The 23,629-nt window shown below is 56.2% G+C and overlaps 1 protein-coding gene across 3 annotated transcripts in view; it reads right to left on the bottom strand.

Moving 5' to 3' along the window:
- Positions 1 to 8,938: 8,938 nt before the first annotated feature.
- Positions 8,939 to 23,629, bottom strand: part of LAMA3 (laminin subunit alpha 3) — a 148,641-nt gene continuing 133,950 nt past the window's right edge. For 2 of the 3 annotated variants that reach the window (XM_036321712.1, XM_036321715.1), the window contains 11 exons: positions 22,726 to 22,865; positions 21,752 to 21,883; positions 21,156 to 21,309; positions 19,491 to 19,660; positions 17,821 to 18,004; positions 14,364 to 14,504; positions 13,156 to 13,315; positions 12,917 to 13,047; positions 11,806 to 11,899; positions 10,112 to 10,231; positions 8,939 to 9,419 (listed from right to left, as the gene is read on the bottom strand). In XM_036321712.1, coding sequence (XP_036177605.1) covers positions 9,274 to 9,419; positions 10,112 to 10,231; positions 11,806 to 11,899; positions 12,917 to 13,047; positions 13,156 to 13,315; positions 14,364 to 14,504; positions 17,821 to 18,004; positions 19,491 to 19,660; positions 21,156 to 21,309; positions 21,752 to 21,883; positions 22,726 to 22,865 — 1,572 coding nt within the window. In that variant the 3' untranslated portion in view covers positions 8,939 to 9,273. Of the gene's footprint in view, positions 9,420 to 10,111; positions 10,232 to 11,805; positions 11,900 to 12,916; positions 13,048 to 13,155; positions 13,316 to 14,363; positions 14,505 to 17,820; positions 18,005 to 19,490; positions 19,661 to 21,155; positions 21,310 to 21,751; positions 21,884 to 22,725; positions 22,866 to 23,629 lie in introns of those variants that run through there. The other variant, XM_036321713.1, reaches the window with a different exon arrangement.

Genomic DNA, 23,629 nt, shown 5'->3' with positions numbered 1-23,629 from the left:
AGCGCCTGGCTGCAGCTCTGCTCTGTGTGTGGGTCTGACGGGCCGGCCAAGCACGCCGTCGCGATGCCAGGGAGAAGCAGGCCATGCGTGTTAAACAGGCTGCGCCCTCCACGCGCGGGCACGTCCAGGGCACACGACCACCACGTCGGAAACACGGAAGAGCCACGGCAGCTCGAGAGCAGCGGTGCGAGGCGCTCGTCTCTGGAGGAGCCGAGATCACACCGGCAGGCGGGTGCTCTCTGCGGCCTGGTGCACGCGCGGCCTTTCGAGGTTTCGCGTCGTTACTTGCTTATGTTTTGGCCGCCCGCCCCCGCCCCCCAGGCTTCGCCAGGACGGAGGCCACAGGTCTGTTTTATTTCCCTTTGCACACACCCAGGGCAACGGAGGGACTCAGGAGCTTTTTGTTAGTGAATGGGGACCATGTCATATCATTTGTAGGAAAGAAATTCCAAATATACTCCCCCTGCCCCTCCCCCCCAGTTCATTGGGGTCTCACTCAACCACGTTAACCGAACCCCTGGCTTAACCTCTAGAGCAGTGGTTCTCAACCTTCTGGCCCTTTAAATACAGTTCCTCATGTGGTGACCCCCAACCATAAAATTATTCTCGTTGCTACTTCATCACTGTGATGTTGCTACTGTGATGAATCGTCATGTAAATATCTGATATGCAGGATGGTCTTAGGCGACCTCTGTGAAAGGGTCGTTCGACCGCCAAAGGGGTCGTGGCCCACAGGTTGAGAACCGCTGCTCTAGGTTGTTCATGTTGAATTACGGGGCCAGACATGGGGGAAGGGACAGTGACCTACGGGTATTTTACGTAGGATGTGAGGGCCATGACATGTGATCACAAGAAGTCAAAGGCAAGAGGCACCTTAGCTGCCATCTGTTCCGTTTCTCTGTCTTGAAAAGGCCAGCACGCACCTCCATAGACGTATCCTGTATCCAAACGATAAGGACGTTCACTGCAGCATTATTCACGGCGGCCAAGGCATGGAGACGGCCAAAGTGCCCTGCGACAGAGACTCGACAAAGAGGACGTGGTCCATGTGCACAACCGACTACCACTCAGCCACGAGGAAGGGTGAACTCGCGCATTTGCAACTACATGGATGGACCTTGAGAACATAAGGCTGAGATAAGTCCGTCAGGAAAAGCTAAGCACCCTGCGATTTCACTCATGTAGGACACAAAACTGAAACTCCTAGACACAGACAAAGCATGGTGGTTGCCGGGCGGAAGAGGGTGAGGGGTAGTGAAGGGTAAGGGGCGACTATATGCTGACGGAAGATGCTTTCACTCCGGGTGGTGGACGCACAATGCAACATTCAGATCATGTGCCACAGAAATGCTCACGTGAAACCTGCATGACCTTGGTGACCAGTGTCGCCCCAACAAGTTTAATAAAAAATAAATAGTGTTTTAACTGACAAAACAGGAAAACAAATGGTAGAGACTTGCTGGAAGGAAGAGTTCATTACTGCCTACGATAGAGTCTAACGTTCACCAGCGTTAAAGCTGACTGCCACCTGCCGACACCGAACGTGTTACACGCTGATGTTTTGTGACTTGAACTCAGTAGTGAAAGTGAAAATTGCGGCGACTACACACTTGGTGTGCGTGGCAGCAGCTCTTCCGCCTGCGTTTCCAGTTCAGCTGTGTGGCCGGAGTTACATGCTCCCCCCTGGAGCCCGGCGTGCAGAGGCCGGCCCTCTGCGGGCTCTGATGTCCCCGCTCAGCCTTTCCAGGCAGGTGCGCAGGCATGAGTCAGAGCCTGGGTCACTGCTGACTCACTGGCTCCGCCGGGCAGGGCGGGCGGCCTTGCAAAGCTGTCCCAGGTTCTCTTCCGTGCGTTTGAGGGAAACACACCTGCTCTGGCCAACCTCAGAGGCAGCACCTCTGAGATCATATTCACTGGAAAACCGCATTTTTACGGTTAAGTTTTCGACCCATCTGACTGCTAAGCATGAAGCATCGTCATGCCACGCACACTGAGTGCGTCCTGGAGCCGGGGCTGGACTGCCGCTGTTCGTGACCAAGCTCGCTCGCCATGCGGCGCCCCACCAGGTGGAGGAGGCGCGCGATGAGACCCATCGTAGCCAAAGGCAAGACCTGAGGTCAGGAGCCTTGTTTGTGCACAGTTTTATCTTAAACATTTTTTCTTCCTTTTTTCTAAAACATTTTTATTGATTTCAGAGAGGAAGGGAGAGGGAGAGAGGGATAGAAACTTCAATGATGAGAGAGAACCATGGATCGGCTGCCTCCTGCACACCCCCTATTGGGGATCGAGCCCACAACCCTGGCCTGGGCCCTGATGGGAATCGAACCCTGGTCCAAAGGTCCATGCTCAACCACTGAGCCATGCTGGCCGGCGGCACTCCAGAATTTACAGAATACCACCCCACCCACAGGGAAGGGTGTGCGTGCCCGCCAGCTCTCCTGGCCTGCAGCAGGTGCTCTGTGTCCGTTCGAAAGGCCTGCAGATGCAACGTTTCACGTAGGCGTGCCCCCTGGTAGCCACTGGCCCTGTAGTTCCCAGAGACGCTTCCTCTATCACGAGGTTAAATAATAGAAGCTCCTGCCGACAGCGACCACCTGCTGCCAACACGGACAGCGGCCGGACGCTGTTACCCGCGTGGCTCAGGCTGTTGAGAGCTGGCTCTCTCGTGGGACTAGGACTCCTGTGACGAGCAGGCCCTTGGCCCTGGCCGGCTTGGCTCAGTGGATAGAGCATCGGCCGCAGACTGAAGGGTCCGGGGTTCGTTCTGGTCAAGGGCATGGACCTGGTTGCAGGCTCAGTGTCCGGCCCTGGTCAGGGCCCTGGTCAAGGCACGTGCAGGAGGCAACTAATCAATGTGTCTCTCACACTGATGTTTCTCGCTCTCTGTCTCTCTCCCTCCTCCACTCTCTCTAAAAATCAATGGGAAAACATCCTCAGGCGAGAATCTACAAATAAATAAATACAATGAAGCAGCTTGTGGAGGGGATGTGGGCTGGGTGGCGTGGGTGCTTGGATTTCAGAGCGTGGCTCCGCAGTGTCTGTGAGGGTAAGTGGATCACGGCTGGGCTGACGTGTGGCGCTCAGTGTGTCGTTGCTGTTTGCGGATGTGGTGTTGGGGTGACAGTGCCTCCAGGACACGCACAATCCCGTGTGACCCCAGAACAGTGTGTGTGCAGCGGGATGAGAAACACGGAATACGGCTATTTTGGTGATTAATTGCTATTTTCAACTGAGGTCTTTGGCTTAATTACCTGCTGTAAGTAAGCTCATCTGGTCAGCTGTCTCTAGTAGCTTGTGTAACCCCGAATGTAACAGCCCCCAGCGAGCATGGGAGAACAGTTCCTGAGGACGTAAGATTGGGGGCCTGGGGTTGTCTCAGCCTGGTGTTCACAGCCTTTCCTACCCAACCCCCTTTTCAAAAATGTCTTTATTGATTTTAGAGAGAGGAAGGGAGGGGGAGAGAGAGAAACACCAATGATGGGAGAGAATCATTGATTGCCTGCCTCCTGCACGCCCCACACTGCGGATTGAGCCCGTAACCTGGGCCTGTGCCCTTGACTGGGAATCGAACCCTGACCTCCTGGTTCATAGGTTGATGCTCAACCACTGAGCCACACCAGCTGGGCCTAACCCCCTTTGGGTGAATGTGCAAGTCAAAGTCCCGTCCCAGAGCCATCGACACCGAGCAGGAAATGGAGGGCTGCGTCTGGTGTCGGAGGTTAGCGGGCTGGCCGAGCCGCCCTTCCTGCCCTTGGCCTTCCTTTGTCTCCGAGCTCATCAATCCCAGTGATAAATAGGATGGAGGTTTCCCTCCTGAGCTCTGGTCCCAGAAGTTGGAGTTGTTCTGGCTCCAAGGGCCGGAGGGTGTTTCGTGGCGTGAACGAGGGCTGCTCTGCTCCCGCCGCACGACCTTCCGCCTCAGAAAGCGGCTCCCATCTGAGCCCAGAGGTTTTTTTCTAATTATTTGAAATACCTGAAGGGGAGCTTGCACATGGTGGTGGCGTCACCTTTTCGAACCCATCGGCTGAGCTGATGGGGAAGCTGTGGACCCGAGTACGTTTCCGGCCGAGCAGCCACGCCTCTTCTGAGTCTCCCTTGATTGGTCCAGGAATCAATTCCCCATGAACCTTGAGTAACAAAAGCCACGATGCCGGCGAGGGTGAGGTGTGAGATCTTTACATTTTAGCTCGTTTCGTCGCCCACGTGGGCCATTTCTGTCTCCCCTCCTTCCCTGAGTGTTTGTGACGCCCGAGGCCCAGGGAGGAAGCAATTCACAGGAGAGAATGTGGTGGCGGGAGGCGGGACACGTGACGTTCAGGGGGCCTCCATTTCCTGGCTGCGCAGCCAGCGTTCGCTTTATTTCGGGTTTCTCTCCGGTTCTGTGAGTGAGCCCGTGGAGGTGCCGGAAGGGAAACCGAGGCCTGAGGCCGGAGAGAGGCTGCCTGGGAGGAATGAGGGTCGGCTTTTCGTTTCCTTCCCATTGGCCCGAGGCCTCCTGCAGCTCGAAATCATTTTGCAGCGTTTCCAGGCCAAAGGGAGGTGAGGCCTTGGGTTCGAGGGACGACTTGATGGGGCAGAGCAGAAGCTGGGGAGCCAGCTGGCATCTGAGAAATACTCGTCCGCTCTGGTAACGTGATGGTGTTGTTCTGAGGAAAGAAGGCGCTTTCTAACCTGCCTGGGAGCTGCCTGCGGGACCTGGGAGCCCGGAAGCTGCCCGCCCTCCCCACCGGGAGCTGTCATCATGGGAAGATCACGACTTTGTTGGGGAAACCTGGGCGGCCAGCCCTCCGAAGACCCCGCCCGCCTTCGAATATCATTAGCCTTTGAAGACCCCCAGTCCCATTCCCTGTGAACTGCCCCTTGGGCACACCCTTTGCCTACTTCCCCCTGTAATCCTTGCCCTACTTCCCCCTGTAATCCCTGCCCTTCTACCCGATACAAGCAGCGGCTTATGGGGGCAGAGCAGATGTCTGTGGGTGACGGCTGCTCTCCCTGCTGCTGGCAGGATTGGGATAATCGCTCATATGGTTCCACCCTGACTCTGCTGAATTGGCTCAAGGAGGGACAGGCGGCCCGGGCCCCTTGATTGTTGGGTTACAAACTCGCAGCACATCCTCAGTGTGGGCGGTTAGGACGGGAGGAGCTCCCTCCACCTGCCCGGGGCAGGGCAGCTCCAGGTGAGAGCTGTTCTTTGAAAAAGGCCATGGGTTTTGCAGACCAGCCCCTACACCCTCCCCTCCTGTTCCCTCCAGCCATCTCCCCACACACCATGGACTCTTACTCAGCAATAAAAGGAATGAGATCTTGCCTGTAACGGGACAGACCTAGCGGGTATTATACCACGTGACATAAGCCAGAGAAAGACAAACACTGTATAATTTCACTTACATGTACAATCTTAAACACACACAGAAGAGCCCTAGCCAGTTTGGCTCAGTGGATAGAGCAGCAGCCTATGGCCTGAAGGGTCCCGGGTTCGAGTCCGGTCAAGGGCACATACCTTGGGTGCAGGTTCCTCCCTGGCCCGGTCCCTGGTCAGGGCGCGTGCAACAGGCAACCCATCGATGAGTTTCTCTCACATCAATATTTCTGTCTGTCTGTCTTTCCCTCTCTCTTCCACTCTCGCTAAAAATCAATGGGAAAATATCCTCGGGTGAGGATTAGCATAAACAAAAGAACTGAATAAACAAAAGAGAAACATCCATACGGAGGAGATGGAAATCTTAAATAAATAAATAAAACGGCACCAAGACAAACCGACCCTGGAAACTGTACCTGAGCGAATCCTTATTAAAGTTTCAACCACAAAGAAAACAAACTTACAGGTGGCGGGGGGCAGAGTCGCTGGCCGGAGCGAGGGCTGAGGTTGGGGGGCAGCTCCCAGCGCACAGTTCACCCCTCAACCCCGGAGGAGGGCCTTGCTGCTTCCTGAAGGCGGGGCCCAGCCTGGCACCGCTGGAGCTGAGACGCGCCCTGTGCACCTGGCTCAGCGCTGGTTCTTAAAGATGAGAGGTAGAACTGCCTGCTGACTCGAGGCCTTTTCGCAGACCTGCCGATCGGCCCATCAGCTGGCCTGCATCTCCAGGTGCTGAGGTTCTGGCTGAGGTGAGCCTGGGGCGGGCGAGGTGCAGCTTGAGCTGCCTGCTCCACAGCTGCTCCGTCTTGAAGACCACGGGCCACGGGCCGACCTCGTAAGTTTGTAGTTAGTGGCATCAGGGGCTAAGGCCAGTTTCAAAAATATGTTAGGAGACAAGTTGGCAAAGCTGACTACAAATATAAAAAGGTTGGTATCTTTCGCTCTGGCAGCTTTGCTTCTAAGGACGTGTCCTAGGAAAATAAGCAAGTTTGCATTCTAGGGCATCTCCTAGGAGGCTGTTAAATACGTCATAATTCGCCTGATGTGATTACTATAGTCACAGACCTGGGAAAGGGTCACTGTATATAGCTTTTAAAACCATATGAAATCCTCAAAAAATTAAAAATGGAACTCCCATTTGACCCAGTGATCCCACTTCTAGGAATATATCCTAAGAAACCCGAAACACCAATCAGAAAGAACGTATGCACCCCTGTGTTCATAGCAGCACAATTTGCAATAGCTAAGATCTGGAAACAGCCCACGTGCCCATCAGCAGACGAGTGGATTAAGAAGCTGTGGTACAGCCACACCATGGAGTACTATCGGCCATAGAAAAGAAAGAACTCTTACCATTCGCAACAGCGTGGATGGACCGGGAGAGCGTTATTCTAAGCAAAATAAGCCAATTGGAGAAAGACAAGTATCACATGATCTCACTCATATGTGGACTCTAATGAACAAAATAAACTGATGAACAAAAATAGAGCCAGAGACATAGAAGCCTGAACAGAGCGCCCCAAGTCGGCACGCGCTGCGAGAGGGGAGCCTCAGCGGGAGGGGAGCCGCGAGGAGGTAACAGGGAGGGTGTCTGCAGGGCAGGTGCAGTTACAGAGGGTCCCTCGACAGTTCCGTCGAGGAGCTGTAAGCGTCCCTCTCTGAGAACACACATTTGCAATCTGAGGAGCCCACAGAGGCTCTCTGTCTGTCTCCCGGACTGCGCTCCGCCTGTGCCCTCTTCCGCCTCCTGGTGGCTGGGATCGCACTTGGCCACAGTGGACAGACCGCGGTCCCCAAGCTGCTGCAGAAGGAGGGGACCAGGCCGTGAGTGGAGAATCAATTGCCCCTGTGATGGGCCTGGGCAGTGCTGGTCAACACCAGCTCTAACGGTAATTGTGGGTCCAGGAAATGAGGCACCCGAAGGGGGAGGCGCCCGGCTCGTGCAGACCTGCCAGAGAACCAGATGCTCCCGCAGATGCAGTCGGGTGGGGATCTCCTGGGAGGTTCTCACTTGAAAACCAATGTTTTCTACTGGACGGTGTGGCTCAGTGGTTGAGCGCTGACCTATGAACGAGGAGGTCACGGTCCGATTCCTGGTCAGGGCACATGCCCAGGTTTCCAGTTTCAGCCCCAGTAGGGGGCGTGCAGGAGGCAGACAATGAATGCTTCTCTCATCATTGATGTTTCTCTCCCTCTCCTTTCCTCTCTGAAATCAATACAAATATATATATATTTTTTTCTAAAAGGAGACAGGCCTCCTCCATCTTCCAATTAGTAAGAAAGAAAAAGAAAACCAATGTTTTCTGAAAGGACATGACTCGGTCACACAGTCCAACCTCTGGCCCCGCTTGGCTTCTCCAAGGCCCAGCAGCCCTTGTTGATGTCCCTGTGATGGGACCGGCTTCCTCCCCAGAAGGCCCCAGGCCTGCACAGCCGTGGCTGTTAGAAGGCACCCCCACAGGACACGTGAGGCCAGGAAGGAGCGTGGGGTGGGAGGGAGTGTGGCTCTGTGTCCGAGGCGGGCACGCGGCGGTGAGAACACCCTACAGGGTGACGAGGTCCAAGTTCCAGAATTATTGGCTCTTGTCCTCCTGATGAACAGACGCCATGTCGTCTCCTACACGGCCTTCTCTGCTAGGGGAGCAGTGCTGGGCATCGTGCTGGTCGAGTACGTGGTTCATTCTTTTGTAGTTAAAAGCGACCCCTCCTTCCCACCGGCTCCTGCCAGCGTGCCGTGCGGAGCGTGATTTATAGTGGGCACACCCCTCCCGCTTCCCTACTGCGTAGTTTTTGCTCTTTTTGTGTTAATCCTCACCCGAGGATATTTTTCCATTGATCTTTTAGAGAAAGTGGAAGAGAGAGGGAGAGACAGAGAAACATCAATTGGTTGCCACCTGCATGTGCCCCGACCAGGGCCTGGGCCAGGGAGAGGCCTGCAACCGAGGCATGTGCCCTTAACTGGAATCGAACCCAGGACTCTTCGGTCCACAGACCGACACTGTACCCACTGAGCCAAACTGGCTAGGGCTAGTTTTTGCTCTTAAGGAACTGATCACCATAATGCAGAACTGACTGGTGGCAGACTGTCCATGGGGAGCCTAGTGGACTTTAGGTTTATTAAATTGGCTTATTTACTATTTTATGAATATTACCAGAGGCCCGATGCACGAAAGTCGTGCAGGAGTAGGCCTTCCTTCTCCCGCTGCCGGCACTGGCTTCCCTCCAGCACCCGGGACCCAGGCTTCCCTCGCAGCCCCGGCTTTGTCCGGAAGGACGTCCGGTCTAATTAGCATACTGCACTTTTATTATTACAGATGTGTCTCCCAGATTGGGCTGCATATTCCTTCGGGCAGGAATTACTTCTTCTATGTGACCGTACGCCCCGCACCTAGCACACACAGCGCCCACCGGTATTGCTCCGTAAGTGTGTGTAGAAAACTGTGAACATTGAACAGGTGCCGAGGGATCAATGCGGTTAACAGTGACCGTCAGGCACTGCTTTATGGGAGTAAAACATCACAGTTTATAGAGCGCACTGCACTAATTTCACCTCACAAATTATCACCCTTCACAGACATACAATTTTTGTATTTTTAAAGTGCTTTAAAAGATATTTATTTTTTTAAGGAGTGGAAAATAATGGTCTTTAAAAGACATTACGATTTTTGTGGGAAATGGTATTACCAAAAGCATATAACAATTTGTTTATCATCTCCAAGAAATGGGGCTTTTATATAAAATACATAGGTAACTTGAAGGCCAAAACAGTGGTTACGTGTGGTCCGAGTTCAACACTGGGTTTGCTGTGGGGCCCATTCGCGAGGCGTCTTAGGTCAGGAATGACCCTGAGCAGGGAGCAGGCGGGTAGGTGGTCAGCGCTTTTCAGGGGGCAGTGCCTCGCTGTGTAATGGTTTGAGTTAGTGGTCGGGACAGCCATTCAGACTGACCATGCCCTGGACTTGCACGGCGTCGGCAACAGGCACGGGCACGTGGTTGACCTGAATGTCCTTCATGCAGCCGGAAAAGGGCTTCCAGACGGGGGGCTGCAGGGCCTTCCAATCGGCTGCAACGGGAAAAGCAGACAGTCACGGGCAGGTCACACAGGCGAATGAAAAGTAGTCGGATTAGAGCTGACGGGACCAGGTCCCAGCAACCCAGTCACTTCCTCCCTGTCAGGGGGCCCCCACCCCCCACCCGCTGACACATCAGCCCAAGGCTGCTCTCCAAATTCTCCCAAGAGAGAGATTCCTCAGCCCAAATCCACCGACAGTAACTCTAGACTGAGTGCTTTTGATGGGTCATGGACGGCCTGGTGAACGACGTGGAGGAACATAAAACCATGAAGGAGGACGAGGTTTTCCAGGCGACATTCCAGTTGAACTCGCCTCCGTCGCAGCCTGCCTGGCGCCCGTCCTGGCCCCACAAGGCTACTCACCAGGAAGTGTAGTGCCGAGAGGAGACCCTGCCCCAGCCCCTCCTGGTTCCCGCTGCCCTCAGGCTCTGAAGAGGGGCTTGTAAAGGATTGGCTCGGGACGCGCGGGGGCAGCAGGCATGGCCAGGGCTGCCCTTCAAGGTGCCCATTGCTGGCAACTGGGTTTCCCCGGGGCCAGAGCCAGGGGCAGCCCCACTGCCACCGGACAGTCAACGGCCGCTCTGCTGGTAACCCGGGGGCTGGGGCAGCGCGCTGGTTGGGTTGAAATGGAAACGTGAGAGCTGACAGGGGCGACATGGGGTCGATGCTGAGCCGGGGGTTACCTGGGACGCCTCCGAGGTGCAGTGGCTCCTGGGTGCGGGCGGGCGGGAAGGGGTGCCGCCCGGCTGTGTAGCTGCTGTCCCTGTCTAGTTCCAGGTGCAGGACGTGTTGCTTTATGGTCACTGGAGGGAGAGCAGGCTGGTCAGGTAGGACCTGGGGAGCCCTGCCCGCCGTCTACACTGAGCAACCACTGGTCCTTCCGACTCCCTCCTGTGTGGCCCGGGGGGCACTGCGCTCGGGCTCAGCAGCCTCAACATAAAGCAGCTACTCTCTCCACACCAGTGGTGCTTGGTGCTCCCACGTATGCTACAGGCTTTAACCCTTAAAACCTGTGAGGACGATATGATCACTCCATCTCCCGTGTAGGAGACCGGCTCTCCGGCCCCGAGGAGCCGACGAGACAGCGAGGCTGTGAGCTGAACGGGAGTCGGGCCCTGTCTCCTGTCTCAGGCCACGCTTCTGCCACCTGACCTCAGCTTCTCTCCCAGAAGATACGACTTCTGAAAACTGACTCCGAAGACAGGCACTTACAAACTATATTCTCTTATTGATTCTTAGAGAGAGAAGAAGGGAGAAGGATAGAGAGATAGAAACATCATCGATCAGCTGCCTCCTGCATGCCCCACACTGGGGATGGAGCCCGAAACCTGGGCATGTGCCCTGACCGGGAATCAAACTGTGACCTCCTGGTTCATGGGTCAACACTCAGCCTCTGAGCCGTGCCGGCCGGGCTAGACCATCACTTTTGACGCTCCAAATAAAACTCCTCCCACATGAATAATCCTAACTAATTGCAGTGTAGTTAGCTTTCAAATTAGCCGAGAAAAGATTCATTTTTACAAAGATATTTTAGTTAAAATGAACTAATATCCACAACTTATTCATAGAATAGCAGGTTTGATGTGAAAGGCTGTGCCTGCTCTCTGCCCCGTGGTTCATCTAAAGCAGGGGTCCTCAAACTACGGCCCGCGGGCCCCATGCAAATACAAATATTGTATTTGTTCCCGTTTTGTTTTTTTACTTCAAAATAAGATATGTGCAGTGTGCATAGGAATTTGTTCATAGCTTTTTTTTAAACTATAGTCCGGCCCTCCAACGGTCTGAGGGACAGTGAACTGGCCCCCTGTTTAAAAAGTTTGAGGACACCTGATCTAAAGCGTTTGCTTTCGTGTTAAAGAGTCCAGGGCCCGCGCTGACAGGGCCCCTCACGCATTCAGTCGCTGAGAGGAACAGAGGCCTGAACTCTCGGCTTCCACGCCTGCTTGCTTACCGTCTGAGTCAACCTCGGCAGGGAAGCTCTAGTTTCACCTTTTGACCAATGAATGGATTGAGATCTGCCCTGTCCAATCAGAACTATACACATTGTATCCTCATTTGCATCTATATTGACCAATCAGAACTGCATGATTTAGAAACCTCATTTGCATAACATGAGGACCCAGGGCAGGAACTTTTCTATGAAAGGTGGCCTTCCCTTTGCCTCCGTGGGACACAGTTCAGGTTGCCACCTGCATCGGTGTCTCCCTGGCTGCAGCTCCTTTTGCTCAAGCAAATGCTTTTTTATGCTTTATCATAGTCCAACTAATGCCGGTTTACCATTTTAACCTGCTGTGCTGACCCTGTCAGACACGAATGGGGCTTTAACTCGGGCTGCATCTGGGACATTCAGGATGAAAAGGGAGGCTGGACGTCATACCTGCCACCGAGTGCCACTGTCCATCACACAGAGACTGCCTGGGTGTGACCGAAGTCACCATCCCACCCGCCTCGCTGGCCACAGAGGCCACGACCTGGAACACACGTGAATTCATTTCTTTAGTTAGTTAGTCCTCACCGGGATATTTCTCCATTGATTTTAGAGGGAGTGGAAGGGAGGGGAGAGGCACACAGAGAGAAACATCGATTGGTTGCTTCCTGCATGCCAACCAGGGCCAGGGATGGAGCCTGCAACCGAGGTTTATGCCCTTGACCAGAATCGAACCCAGGACCCTTCAGTCCAAGGGCCGATGCTCTAACACCTCTAACACCAGCTAGGGCCACACGTGCATTGTCTATTTCCTTAGAAAGGCAGGTGGAGGCCACTTCCCTGCATCCCCCTCCCAACCCTTCACCCCAACAGCCCGAGAGCATAGATATAGGTCCCCTCCCACACCGGCAACCACGTGGGTCCAAGGCTCTGCGGGACCCTCTGCTGTGTCTCCTCGAAGCAGCTGCCAACCAGAGTCCTGCCTGTGCTGCTGCCTAAGGCACTGAGCTCCTCCCTGCGCAACGAGTGCTGCCCCCTGCAGGCCCCACTTGGTGGTGACTCGTTGACAGCGAAGATCCCCTCAGCTGTGAACATGTGACAGAGGCTTGTTTAGGACGTTACAATGTGGAAGGCAGACATGCGGCGGAGCCTGCACCCCCTGCTCGGCTGCCAACTGAAACAGTGCCATGAATGCCCGGCTGGCAGAAGGTTCACACCAGGCATCCAGCAGCTACCCGACGGCGTCTGCGCTGGGCAGGTGTCGGGGTCAGGCCCTCGGCGGGTTACTGTGTGGACCCCGCATCCCCATTCTCTGGGCTGGGATTCTCTGAACCAGGTGAGTGAAAGGGGAGAACTAGACTAAGTGTTGATAACTCATTTGCATTTAATTTTCATGCTGCTAGACAGGGCGGCCTATTCTCAGGGAATTTCCAGCTAAACCTGTGACTGCGGCTCTGAAGGCACTGGGTCTCGATTTCAATTATTTCCCGTCAGGAAGCTCTCACTGGAGACGTTCCCTGACCCTCCCCTGGGGAGTCACCGCCCCCTCCCCACCACGCACCTTGCCGGCCTCCAGGTAGACGCGCAGGTGCCTCCCGGGCTGGCGGCCCACGTGCAGCAGGACGCCCGTGAGGCTCCGAGGGCGGATGCTGAAAAGGAGCTTGAATTCCGGCCCCAACGACACAGAGTTCGCTTTCAAAGGGGGAAAAAAAGAGATAAACAGTTAAAACCTCGTCATTTGAGAAAAAGGATGAAGCTCTTCAGGCTCAAAGACGCCCCCTCTTGCCCGCGGCTCCTCACCTAGTGTGACGTGACCACCTTCCTGGGAGAAATAAACGCCTTTCTCCAAAGAGCCCGCCAAGCAGGGAGACACCCCCACGCGGGCAGAAGGCGTGTCCAGTGGTTTCGAATCCACCTGGAAGTTCCTCAGGCACCCCACGAAGCTGCTCTGGGGGAGGCTCTGCGACCGAGCAGAAGAGAGAGCGAAGGCCATTACCCACAATTCCCGGAATCACGTGGGCAGCCTGGCGAGGGGCAGCTGGTGAGGGGCAGGGGCAGCCGGCGGCGAGGGGCAGGGGCAGCCGGTGAGGGGCAGGGTAGGGCAGGGCAGGGCAGGGGCAGGTGTCTGCTAAAGGCGGAGGGTGGCCCATCCTTCCTGTTTCTGAGTCAGGCGGCCCCACTATTCCACCTGGCTCCCTGCCACAGAACCAAGAAAACCGGGTACCAGATGTCCGGTGGGCAGTCAGATCTGAAGGTGCCCCCAACCCTCGTGGCGTGTGTGCAAAGGCAGGGTGTGGGGGGTGCGGGACAAGAGCAGGAGGTGAGCGGCCCTGGTCCAGGGGGCAGAGCTGCAATGGGGGCGGGAGTTTCCGCCTCACACTCCAGACCTCGCTGTCCCTGCAGTTACAAACCCCCGAGGATTTCATGAGCTCAGGGGACTGCTTAACGCAGGGCGGCGGTGGGAAAAGAGGCCCAAACATTCCACAAATAATAAAGTGTTGAAAGGTCCCCTGCACTGTTGGGCTCATCGAATGCCTGGGACTTAAAATAAGACACGGGGGGCGGCCCCAGTGGGCCCGCATGGAGCCCTGAGTCTGCCCCCCAGGGGCCCGGGGCCCAGGCAGGGGCCTCTGGGTTCTGTGATCCCTTAAACCAGGGGAGGGGGATCATCTGGCCCGTGGGCCCTGTAAGGCCTGAGAAATCGTCGGGCCTGGCCCTGCCACGGCGTCAGGGCGAGCTAATTAAATGTGGGGCCGCACCGAGCAGGCTCATGTCCAGGCCGCGTGGCAGCCCTGAGTCAGCCCTGCAGGGCCCGCCTGTGTCTGCAGCTTTCGAGCAAGAGGCTGGGATGGGGACGGGGAACGGTGCCTCTGTGGGGCTCACGGGCATCAATGGATTATCTGAAAGCCCGTTTGGGGCATGCGGGCATTCTCAGCGTCCTGCGTGAGGATATGTGGACGTGACAGAGGGCATGTGTTTCATCTGCGGCTCTGAGCACAGCCACTCACCTTCGGCCTCCCCGACGGGGAGGATCCCAGGTAAACGGACGCTCTGGGGCTGAGGGTGACATTTCCCGGCGAATTTCCCTCCCAGGCCCTCAGACCGTCCACGACCAAGCGCCCCTTCTCCCCGTCTTGTCCGAACGCCACCTTACAAGGGAAGGAACAAGGTGATTATAGTTTTGCCTCTGACAACGGCTGCAGTACTTCACTTTGTGGTCACAGGAAATGCTTAAAAAATATTCTTCTGACCCTGGCCAGTGTTGCTCAGTGGATAGAGCCTCAGCTCTATCAAGGATCCTGAGTTCAATCCCGGTCAGGGGCACAGGCCCGGGTTGTAGGCTTGGTCCCCAGTGGGGGGCATGCGGCAGGCAGCCAATCAATGATTCCCTCTCATAATTGATGTTTCTCTCTCTCTCTCCCTCTCCCTTCCTCTCTGAAATCAATAAAAATACTAAAAAATATATTTTTCTGTCCCTCAAGTAGCTTTAAAAACTCAGAGATATTTCTCCCTAGTGTTTTCCTCATGATCACCATCATCATCATTTGTGATGTAATGTTAGATATTGAATAAAGTGAGCTAAAGAAGTGAGCAAAAAAAAGGTTGCTCAAAAGTGAATAAAGATATAATTAATCTGGAAACACAGAAAATATAAACAACTGAAGAGTCAAAGGAACATGAACAGACACCCATGCAGCACGGGGACAGACAGCTGTGCGGGCTGAGGGGGTCACATGCCCCTGAGCGGGCTCCTGGGGGAGGGAGGGCTCCTGGGGGAGGGGCCAGGGCTGCTTCTCTTCCACCAACCGGAGCAACGTCTTAAACTCTTGGCTACAAGTCAGGGTCCCTGGGCTCCAGTGAGGACTGAGCCCCTCGTGGCTATGAGAGGTTCACTGATGGCTCCCAGCGTGTACTCCGGCCGGCGGCGACCTCTGGCCTCTGCTGCCTCCGGACCCTGGGCTCCCATGTCTGACGGGCAGCCCAAGCCGAGGATGTTCCCACAGGACTCCTCCCCCTCCCAGCTCAGACCTGCTCCCCCCGGCCACATCCTCCTCTCTCCCCCCCCCCAACCCCCCCCCCGGCCACATCATCTTCCCCCCGTCCTTCCCCTCTCAGCAGAAGCTCCACCGTGGGCCTGATTACTGGTCCAAAAGCATAGGACTCGAGCCCGGCCAGCGTGGCTCAGTGGTTGAGCATCCACCTATGAACCAGGAGGTCAGGGTTCGATTCCTGGTCAGGGCACATGCCCTGGTTGTGGGCTCAATCCCCAGTGTAGAGTGTGCAGGAGGCAGCCGATCCACGAGTCTCTCTCATCATTGATGTTTCTCTCTCTCTTTCCCTCTTCCTTCCTCTCTGAAATCAATAAAAATATATTAAAAACAAACAAACAAAAAAAACCCAAATCATAGGACTCAGTATTGACACCTCTCTCTCTCTCTCTCTCTCTCTCTCTCTCTCTCTCTCTCTCTCTCTCTCTCTCTCCCTCCCTCCAGAACGCTGATCAGAAGAAAAAGCCCCTTCTTGCCTCAAACTGTGTTTCCATCTGGGATGCCTGAGGGCCAGGGCCAGGATGCTAGGATGGAGACGGCTCTCGGAGAGGGGCCTGGGCCTGGAAGGGGCCTGAAGGAGGGCGATGCCCAGGGGCTGGGGGGCTACTCGGGAGGCATAGGGACTGAGGCAGAGAGCAAAGCCCACCTGGCATTTAGGAGGACACCCGGGTGCAGTGTGCAGCCTCTCGCCGAGGTCCCCGCCCACCCCAGCCTCACCGGGTGCCATGCCCAGCCCGGTCTCACTGGGAGCCATGCCCACCCCAGCCTCACCATGTGCCATGCCCACCCCAGCCTCACTGGGTGCCATGCCCGGCCCGGCCTCACCGTGTGCCCTACCCAGCCAGGCCTCACTGGGTGCCATGCCCACCCCAGCCTCACCGTGTGCCATAACCAGCCAGGCCTCACTGGGTGCCATGCCCACCCCAGCCTCACCGTGTGCCATACCCAGCCAGGCCTCACTGGGTGCCATGCCCACCCCAGCCTCACTGGGTGCCATACCCAGCCAGGCCTCACTGGGTGCCATGTCCACCCCAGCCTCACCGTATGCCATACCAGCCAGGCCTCACTGGGTGCCATGCCCACCCCAGCCTCACCGTGTGCCATACCCAGCCCGGCCTCACTGGGTGCCATGCCCACCCCAGCCTCACCGTGTGCCATACCCAGCCAGGCCTCACTGGGTGCCATGCCCACCCCAGCCTCACAGGGTGCCATACCCAGCCAGGCCTCACTGGGTGCCATGCCCACCCCAGCCTCACCGTGTGCCATACCCAGCCAGGCCTCACTGGGTGCCATGCCCACCCCAGCCTCACTGGGTGCCATGCCCGGCCAGGCCTCACTGGGTGCCATGCCCACCCCAGCCTCACCGTGTGCCATACCCGGCCCGGCCTCACCGTGTGCCATGCCCGGCCAGGCCTCACTGGGTGCCATGCCCACCCCAGCCTCACTGGGTGCCATGCCCGCCCGGCCTCACTGTGTGCCATGCCCAGCCAGGCCTCACTGGGTGCTATGCCCACCCCAGCCTCACCGTGTGCCATGCCCACCCCAGCCTCACTGGGTGCCATGCCCACCCCGGCCTCACTGGGTGCCATGCCCGGCCCGGCCTCACTGGGAGCCATGCCCACCCCGGCCTCACCGTGTGCCATACCCAGCCAGGCCTCACTGGGTGCCATGCCCACCCCAGCCTCACTGGGTGCCATGCCCACCCCGGCCTCACTGTGTGCCATGCCCAGCCAGGCCTCACTGGGTACCATGCCCACCCCGGCCTCACTGGGTGCCATGCCCGGCCCGGCCTCACCGTGTGCCATGCCCACCCCGGCCTCACCGTGTGCCATGCCCACCCCAGCCTCACCGTGTGCCATGCCCACCCCAGCCTCACCGTGTGCCATGCCCACCCCGGCCTCACTGGGTGCCATGCCCACCCCGGCCTCACCGTGTGCCATGCCCACCCCGGCCTCACCGTGTGCCATGCCCACCCCGGCCTCACCGTGTGCCATGCCCACCCCGGCCTCACTGGGTGCCATGCCCACCCCGGCCTCACTGGGAGCCATGCCCACCCCAGTCTCACTGGGAGCCATGCCCACCCCGGCCTCACCGTGTGCCATGCCCACCCCAGCCTCACTGGGTGCCATGCCCGGCCCGGCCTCACTGTGTGCCATGCCCAGCCAGGCCTCACTGGGTGCTATGCCCACCCCAGCCTCACCATGTGCCATGCCCACCCCAGCCTCACTGGGTGCCATGCCCACCCCGGCCTCACTGGGTGCCATGCCCACCCCGGCCTCACCGTGTGCCATGCCCACCCCGGCCTCACCGTGTGCCATGCCCACCCCGGCCTCACCGTGTGCCATGCCCACCCCGGCCTCACTGGGTGCCATGCCCACCCCGGTCTCACTGGGAGCCATGCCCACCCCGGCCTCACCGTGTGCCACTGCCCGTCGTCGTACTTCTCTTTGCTCCTGAGCCTCAGTCTCTTCCCTCCTGCGCCCAAAGCGAAGACGAGCCGCCCCTTGGAGAGGTAAAGGGCCATGAAGGAGGCCTGGGAGCCCGTGTGGAACACCAGCCCGCCGGGGGCGGCTGCCTGCACGTCCACGGAGAACTGTGACCTGGGGAGGAAGCAGGCAAGGAGGGAAGCAGAGGTTCCAAGTGCTTCTCCAGATCTTCGAAGCTGGGGGGGGGGGGGGAGCTGTCCCCACCCCCATTGTTTCAATGAGTAAACTGAGGCACGCCGATGAAATGGCCGCCTCTCTGTGCTGTGCAATCCCTCACTGAGGGGGGATGCGTGTGGAAGCCCCACCGTAGCGTAGCCGGTGGCGTGCGTCCCGCACACGCGAGGGAGGAGGAGGTGGAAGAAAACCCACACTGCTCACTCCTCTTCGCTTCCCAATACTGTGAGGCGGAGCCCACACCTAAATGCACTTTAATTCCTCAAATTATCGAGTTCCCTGAGGGGAATGCGCTTCAAAAAGAACAAGAAACCTCTCTCTCTATTTGCTCAATGGAACCAGCCAGCTGGCACACCGCTGGGCTGGGCGTTCCCCGGGTCTGCGTTCGGTGGAGGTTTGGAAAGGGGGGGGAGCCAATCTCGGGCGGGAGGCAGACGGAGCTGTGTTCCAGCGCTTAACGCCTGTGGGCTGGTGAGAGCCGTGGCCTGCGCACACGGGGACTGCTTCCTACCGCAGCTGTCCCTCAGGAAGCCTGCCTGCACCCCAAAGGCCCGCCTCTCGGCCTGAGGCGCTCCCTGCCCCTGCCCCTCTCCATACCTCTCCTTCCTCCCCTTTCAGGGGGCAGTGGGCCCAGCCCAGCTAAGGCCCCCTGGCTGCTCCTGCCCCCCATTTCCCTACAGGAACAGTCCGTCTCCTGCCCATCTGATCCACGGGGACACCCCCCGCCTGCAGGGCCTGAGTGGCAGGCCCTGGGCTCACAGCGGATCCGGGCCAAGCAGGGCGGACAGCAGGTCTTTGGACCCCAGACACTGTGCTCCTACAGGGGAGTCACAAAGGAACTGTGGCGCCTTTTCTTCAGGCTCCTTCCCATCCCAGGAAACGACAACCCTGGCTCCCCCACATTCGTTCCTGACGTAATTAACGTCTCTCTCAACCCTTCTTCCCCAGAAAGATGCAACTCGTGAGCACAGAACGTCCAAATGTGTCTGTGAAAACGACCCTTCGGGCACGGAGTCTCCCGACAAGAACGGTTACCCTCTGGCGACAGGGTGCGGGGAGAACGGCGATTGATCACAGACCGGACAGCAGCCTGGGGAGCATGATCAGCCCATCGTTAGGGCCCTGTCGATTCTAACCCAGAGCCCAGCTGACCGGCTCAGCCTCCAAGCAGCGCACATGCACACACACGCACACAAACGCACACACACCTGCACATATACACCTACACACATGCACACACATGCTCTCCGGCTGTGGGTGGGAGCCGCTTGGCAGCCCCACTTGTGCAGCCTGCACCGCCCTCACAGGAGGGGTGGTGCCACCGTCATGGGGGACAGGCACCTAGGGCCATGCCTGCGAGCTGCCCAGGGTAAAGTCACAGGGCCGGGTTCTGAGCTGGCGTGGGGGCAGGAAAGTGAAATCATACCTGGGTTTCAGCAACTCCGGGGGCAGCGTGAATCCCAAGTGGCTGGTGGGACTGTCCCCAAACCTGAGGGCTCCGGGCCAGGCCTGGGTGCCAGGCGGTGGGGAGCAGGCCTGAGCGCTCTGCCCCACGGGCATGCTCCCTGGAGAGGCCCCGGGCGAGTCCTGCAGGGGCTGCGGGAAGAAGCACAGAACGAGGGCACTAATCACCTGGGGAGAAGGAAGAACCCCTCCTGCTAAGTGCCCCGCCAGCTCTCACTCTGGATCCTGAGAGGAACTCAGCAGATGGGCTGGCCCCTGGGGAGGAGGGTGATTCCGGGTCCACAGGAGCCGCTGGCTCTCCTGCTGCTGCCCCTGAGCCAGTGCCACCCGGAGCCCCTCCCCCAGAGCCAGCGTTTGGCCACAGCCAGGCCCGCACAGCCCGTCCCTGGGCCAGGGCTGCCGCCTGCCGCCTCCCCTGGGCAGTGGGAGGGCAGAGGGCAGGAGACAGGTGGGGCCACAGCCGGTCCCCCGTTCCTCAGGGTTGGACACACACAGCAGTCTGAGCTGGACGGTGCTGGAACTTCTGGATGGGACTGAGCTGTTTGCTGTTGTTTTTTAATTTAAATTCTTTGTTGTTTCAAGTCATACATATGCCTCCTCTTTCCTCCACTGACCTCTCCCCGCCGCTCCCACCCCCGCACATGCCCTCGTGGGACTGAGATTTAGTGCAGAAACAACCATAATTAGTATCAAATGTTGCTAAAAAGCTGTTGGAGGAAACCAAGACTCCCAGCCCCCAACCCCTTTCTCTGCTGCAAAGTCTGGATCGCAAGGCCCTGTCCATGCCTTTCCCAAGGACTGGAGTTCAGCGGGGACCCCATTCTTCACAGCGAACGGGGGTTCGTCTTGCTGGGGGTTGCCCAGGAGTGAACACGTGACCCCACCTGGCCCTCCACTGAGCAGGAGAGTCAGGGTCACGGGGGATCTGACCCTCGATGAGCAGAGAGAGCCACAGCTTCCCTCACTCTCCTTCCCTCTAATACTCATCCTGTCCTCTCTCCAGACGCCACCCCCATTCATCCCGCAACCAGAGGGGATGCCTCAGGATGACAGGAACGCCTGCCTCTCCCTTGCCACCCACATTCAATCGTTATGTCCTGTGTTGTCTGTCCCTTAAATAGCTTTGAATCCACTTCCTTTGTGTCTCCACCACTGCTGTGCTAATTTAGTTTCGGGTCATGTTCAGCCTCGAAGAACAAAAATCAACACATGGCCCTGGCTGGTTTGCTCAGTGGATAGAGCGTCCGCCTGCGGATTGAAGGGTCCCAGGTTTGATTTTGATCAAGGGCACATGCCTGGGTTGTGGGCTTGATACCCAGTAGCGGGTGTGCAGGAGGCAGCCGATCAATGATTCTCTCTCATCATTGATGTTTCCATCTCTCTCTCCCTCTCCCTTCCTCTCTGAAATCAATAAAAACATATTTTAAAAAATAAAAAATTAAAAAGAAAACCTCTTTGACCTTTTGGCATAATCCAGCTGTTGATGACTCATCAAAGCCACTTCCAGAGGCACCGACCACCGTGAGGTCATGTGATTCCCCCCCCCCCCAAGTCTCCCGCCCTCCTGCCCCTCCCCCACACCTCCCAGGAGGCGGCCAGAAGGCCCAGGATGAGGTCTGACACTCACCTGGTTGATGTCGAAAGACTGGGCTCTGCTCAGCCTGGTAGAGCCTTTCAGCAACATGAGGAACGGTGGTTTGTTCAGGCTGCAGCCTCCCAGGGACACGTCTCTCTTGGAAGACTTCGCGGTCAAGTCCAGGACTTGGGGGCTCTGTGATGACCTGGGACGAGGGCAGGAAAGAGCTGCTGCCAAACTCCGACAGGTGGAGGGGCTCCAAGCCACACACTCTCACTGTCCCGGTTTGGGGCAGCCTTTCACCCACCTGTACCTCCTACCTTTATTAACTTATTTACATTGACTTCAGAGAGGGAGGGAGAGGGAGAGGGAGAGATAGAAACGTCAATGCTGAGAGAGAATCATGGATCTCCTGCCTCCTGCACGCCCCACACTGGGGATCGAGCCTGCAACCTGGGCCTGTGCCCTGACCGGAATCGAACCCGGGACATTTCAGTCCACGGCCCAATGCTCTATCAATGGAGCTAAACCGGTTAGGGCAAGGAAGTCATTTTTTTAAAGTTTGTGGGACTCTGACTCCCTAACCCGCCAGGGGCAGGTCCTCTGCGACGCAGGCCGCTGGAGCGTACAGAGAGAAGGGTTCGCACCTCTGGACGAACACGTTGCTGATGCAGCCCTCAAAGTCGCTCCCGCCCAGACGCAGGGGCCTCTGGGAGCTGGGGGAGCCTGGCAGCCTCTGGTCACTTTTCAGCAGCTGGTCATCGACGAGCAGCCGGAGCCTGAAGGGGAGAAAAGCAGAACAAGGTGAGACGTGCTGGGAGAGAAGGTCGTCGCCTCGCGGCAGCTTCCTGTCTTCAGTTCAGACTCAGTGTCTGCATAAAATAACGCGTTAAACTAGACTTGTTTTTAAAGAGCATTGACAACTATTTCTTGTATTTCTTCTGCACCTATTTTTTAAAATATATTTTGTTGATTTTTTTACAGAGAGGAAGGGAGAGGGGTAGAGAGTTAGAAACATCCATGAGAGAGAAACATTGATCAGCTGCCTCCTGCACACCCCCCACTGGGGATGTGCCCACTACCAAGGTACATGCCCTTGGCCAGAATCAAACCTGGGACCCTTCAGTCTGCAGGCCGACGCTCTATCCACTGAGCCAAACCAGTTAGGGCTGCACCTATTTTTATTAAAGCTTCTACACATACAGGAAGTGCATGCATCATAAGCGGACAGCTCAATGGGTTTTTGCAATGTGAATACACCAATGTCCCTGGCACCCCAATAAAGAGCTGACCAGCAACCCAATCAGAGCTGACCAGCACCCCAATAAAGAGCTGACCAGCACCCCAGGAACTGTGCTGTCACAGAAAGCTACAGAACTTCCTTTCTCGTGACTCCCATTTTATCCTTCCATTTTGAATGTACCACAATTTATTTATCCATCCAATGCTGACTAATTTTTAAAGAGGAAATTGACATAGAACCAGGAAGAAGGCCGGCACTTACTAGTAAAACAGCCTCAGCCTTAAGGACAAATAGTTCACAAGAAAGGGTGCAGGAAGGTCCCAGGAGACTAAGGAAAGTCCGGTTCTCGGAGCTCTGGCAGGCAGGCCACCCACTCACCCAGCGCTGTCGCTCATCACAGACACGTGGTGCAGGGAGCCATCGGAGTATTTCCCCAGAGACTTAAAAATCGGGCGGCTGCTGTCCCTGGTGCTGACTTCAATGTGCCCATCTTCCAGGGAGACCTGCAGGCTGCTTGTCTGAAATCATCGTAGAATATACCCATCAAGGCAATGAATTTACTCAAGGATTACACATGCGTCAATACTGAATTTATTATGAAAACTATGTACAGTCCGGCGTGGCTCAGGGGTTGAGCATCGACCATGAACCAGGAGGTCACAGTTCCATGCCCGGTCAGGGCACAGGCCCCGTTTCAGGCTCCATCCCCCGTGTGGGGCGTGCAGGAGGCAGCCAGTTGATGCTGATGTTTCTCTCTCATTGATGTTTCTAGCTCTCCATCTCTCTCCCTTCCTCTCTCTCTAAAATCAATAAAAACCTATTTTAAAAAACTATATATAAAAACAGGGTGTTTTGACCCAAATGTTTTGATTTTGTTATTTTGATCTAAAGACTATTTTTAAATATTTTAACTCCAGGTTTATGAATATAAGCATCTTATGCAAATTATTTCAACACTGATGAATTTATCAAAAGCATTTTATGGGTCTACATTCATAAACCAATTTAATTTCTCCATCAATTACACAAAACAGTTAAATCATTTCTAAATTTTTCTATTTTTCACTTTCATTCTGCTAAAGTTATTTTCATCAGATCCATTCTTTCCTAAATAAACTCTAGAATAAAGGGTGAATTAATCTTTTTCTTCATGTGATTAGAACAATGATCTCTTCAGTCATTATACATTTTTTATTTTCTGGTCACAATTTCTAGGAATTTCAATTTTCAATGTCAAACTGCAGATCTAAATTCCGGCAAGATGATTTAATTTTTTCTGTTA

This window comes from Myotis myotis, unplaced genomic scaffold (assembly GCF_014108235.1).
Source record: "Myotis myotis isolate mMyoMyo1 unplaced genomic scaffold, mMyoMyo1.p scaffold_m19_p_9, whole genome shotgun sequence".
Taxonomy (NCBI): domain Eukaryota; kingdom Metazoa; phylum Chordata; class Mammalia; order Chiroptera; family Vespertilionidae; genus Myotis; species Myotis myotis.
This window is presented reverse-complemented; position numbering and strand designations above follow the sequence as displayed.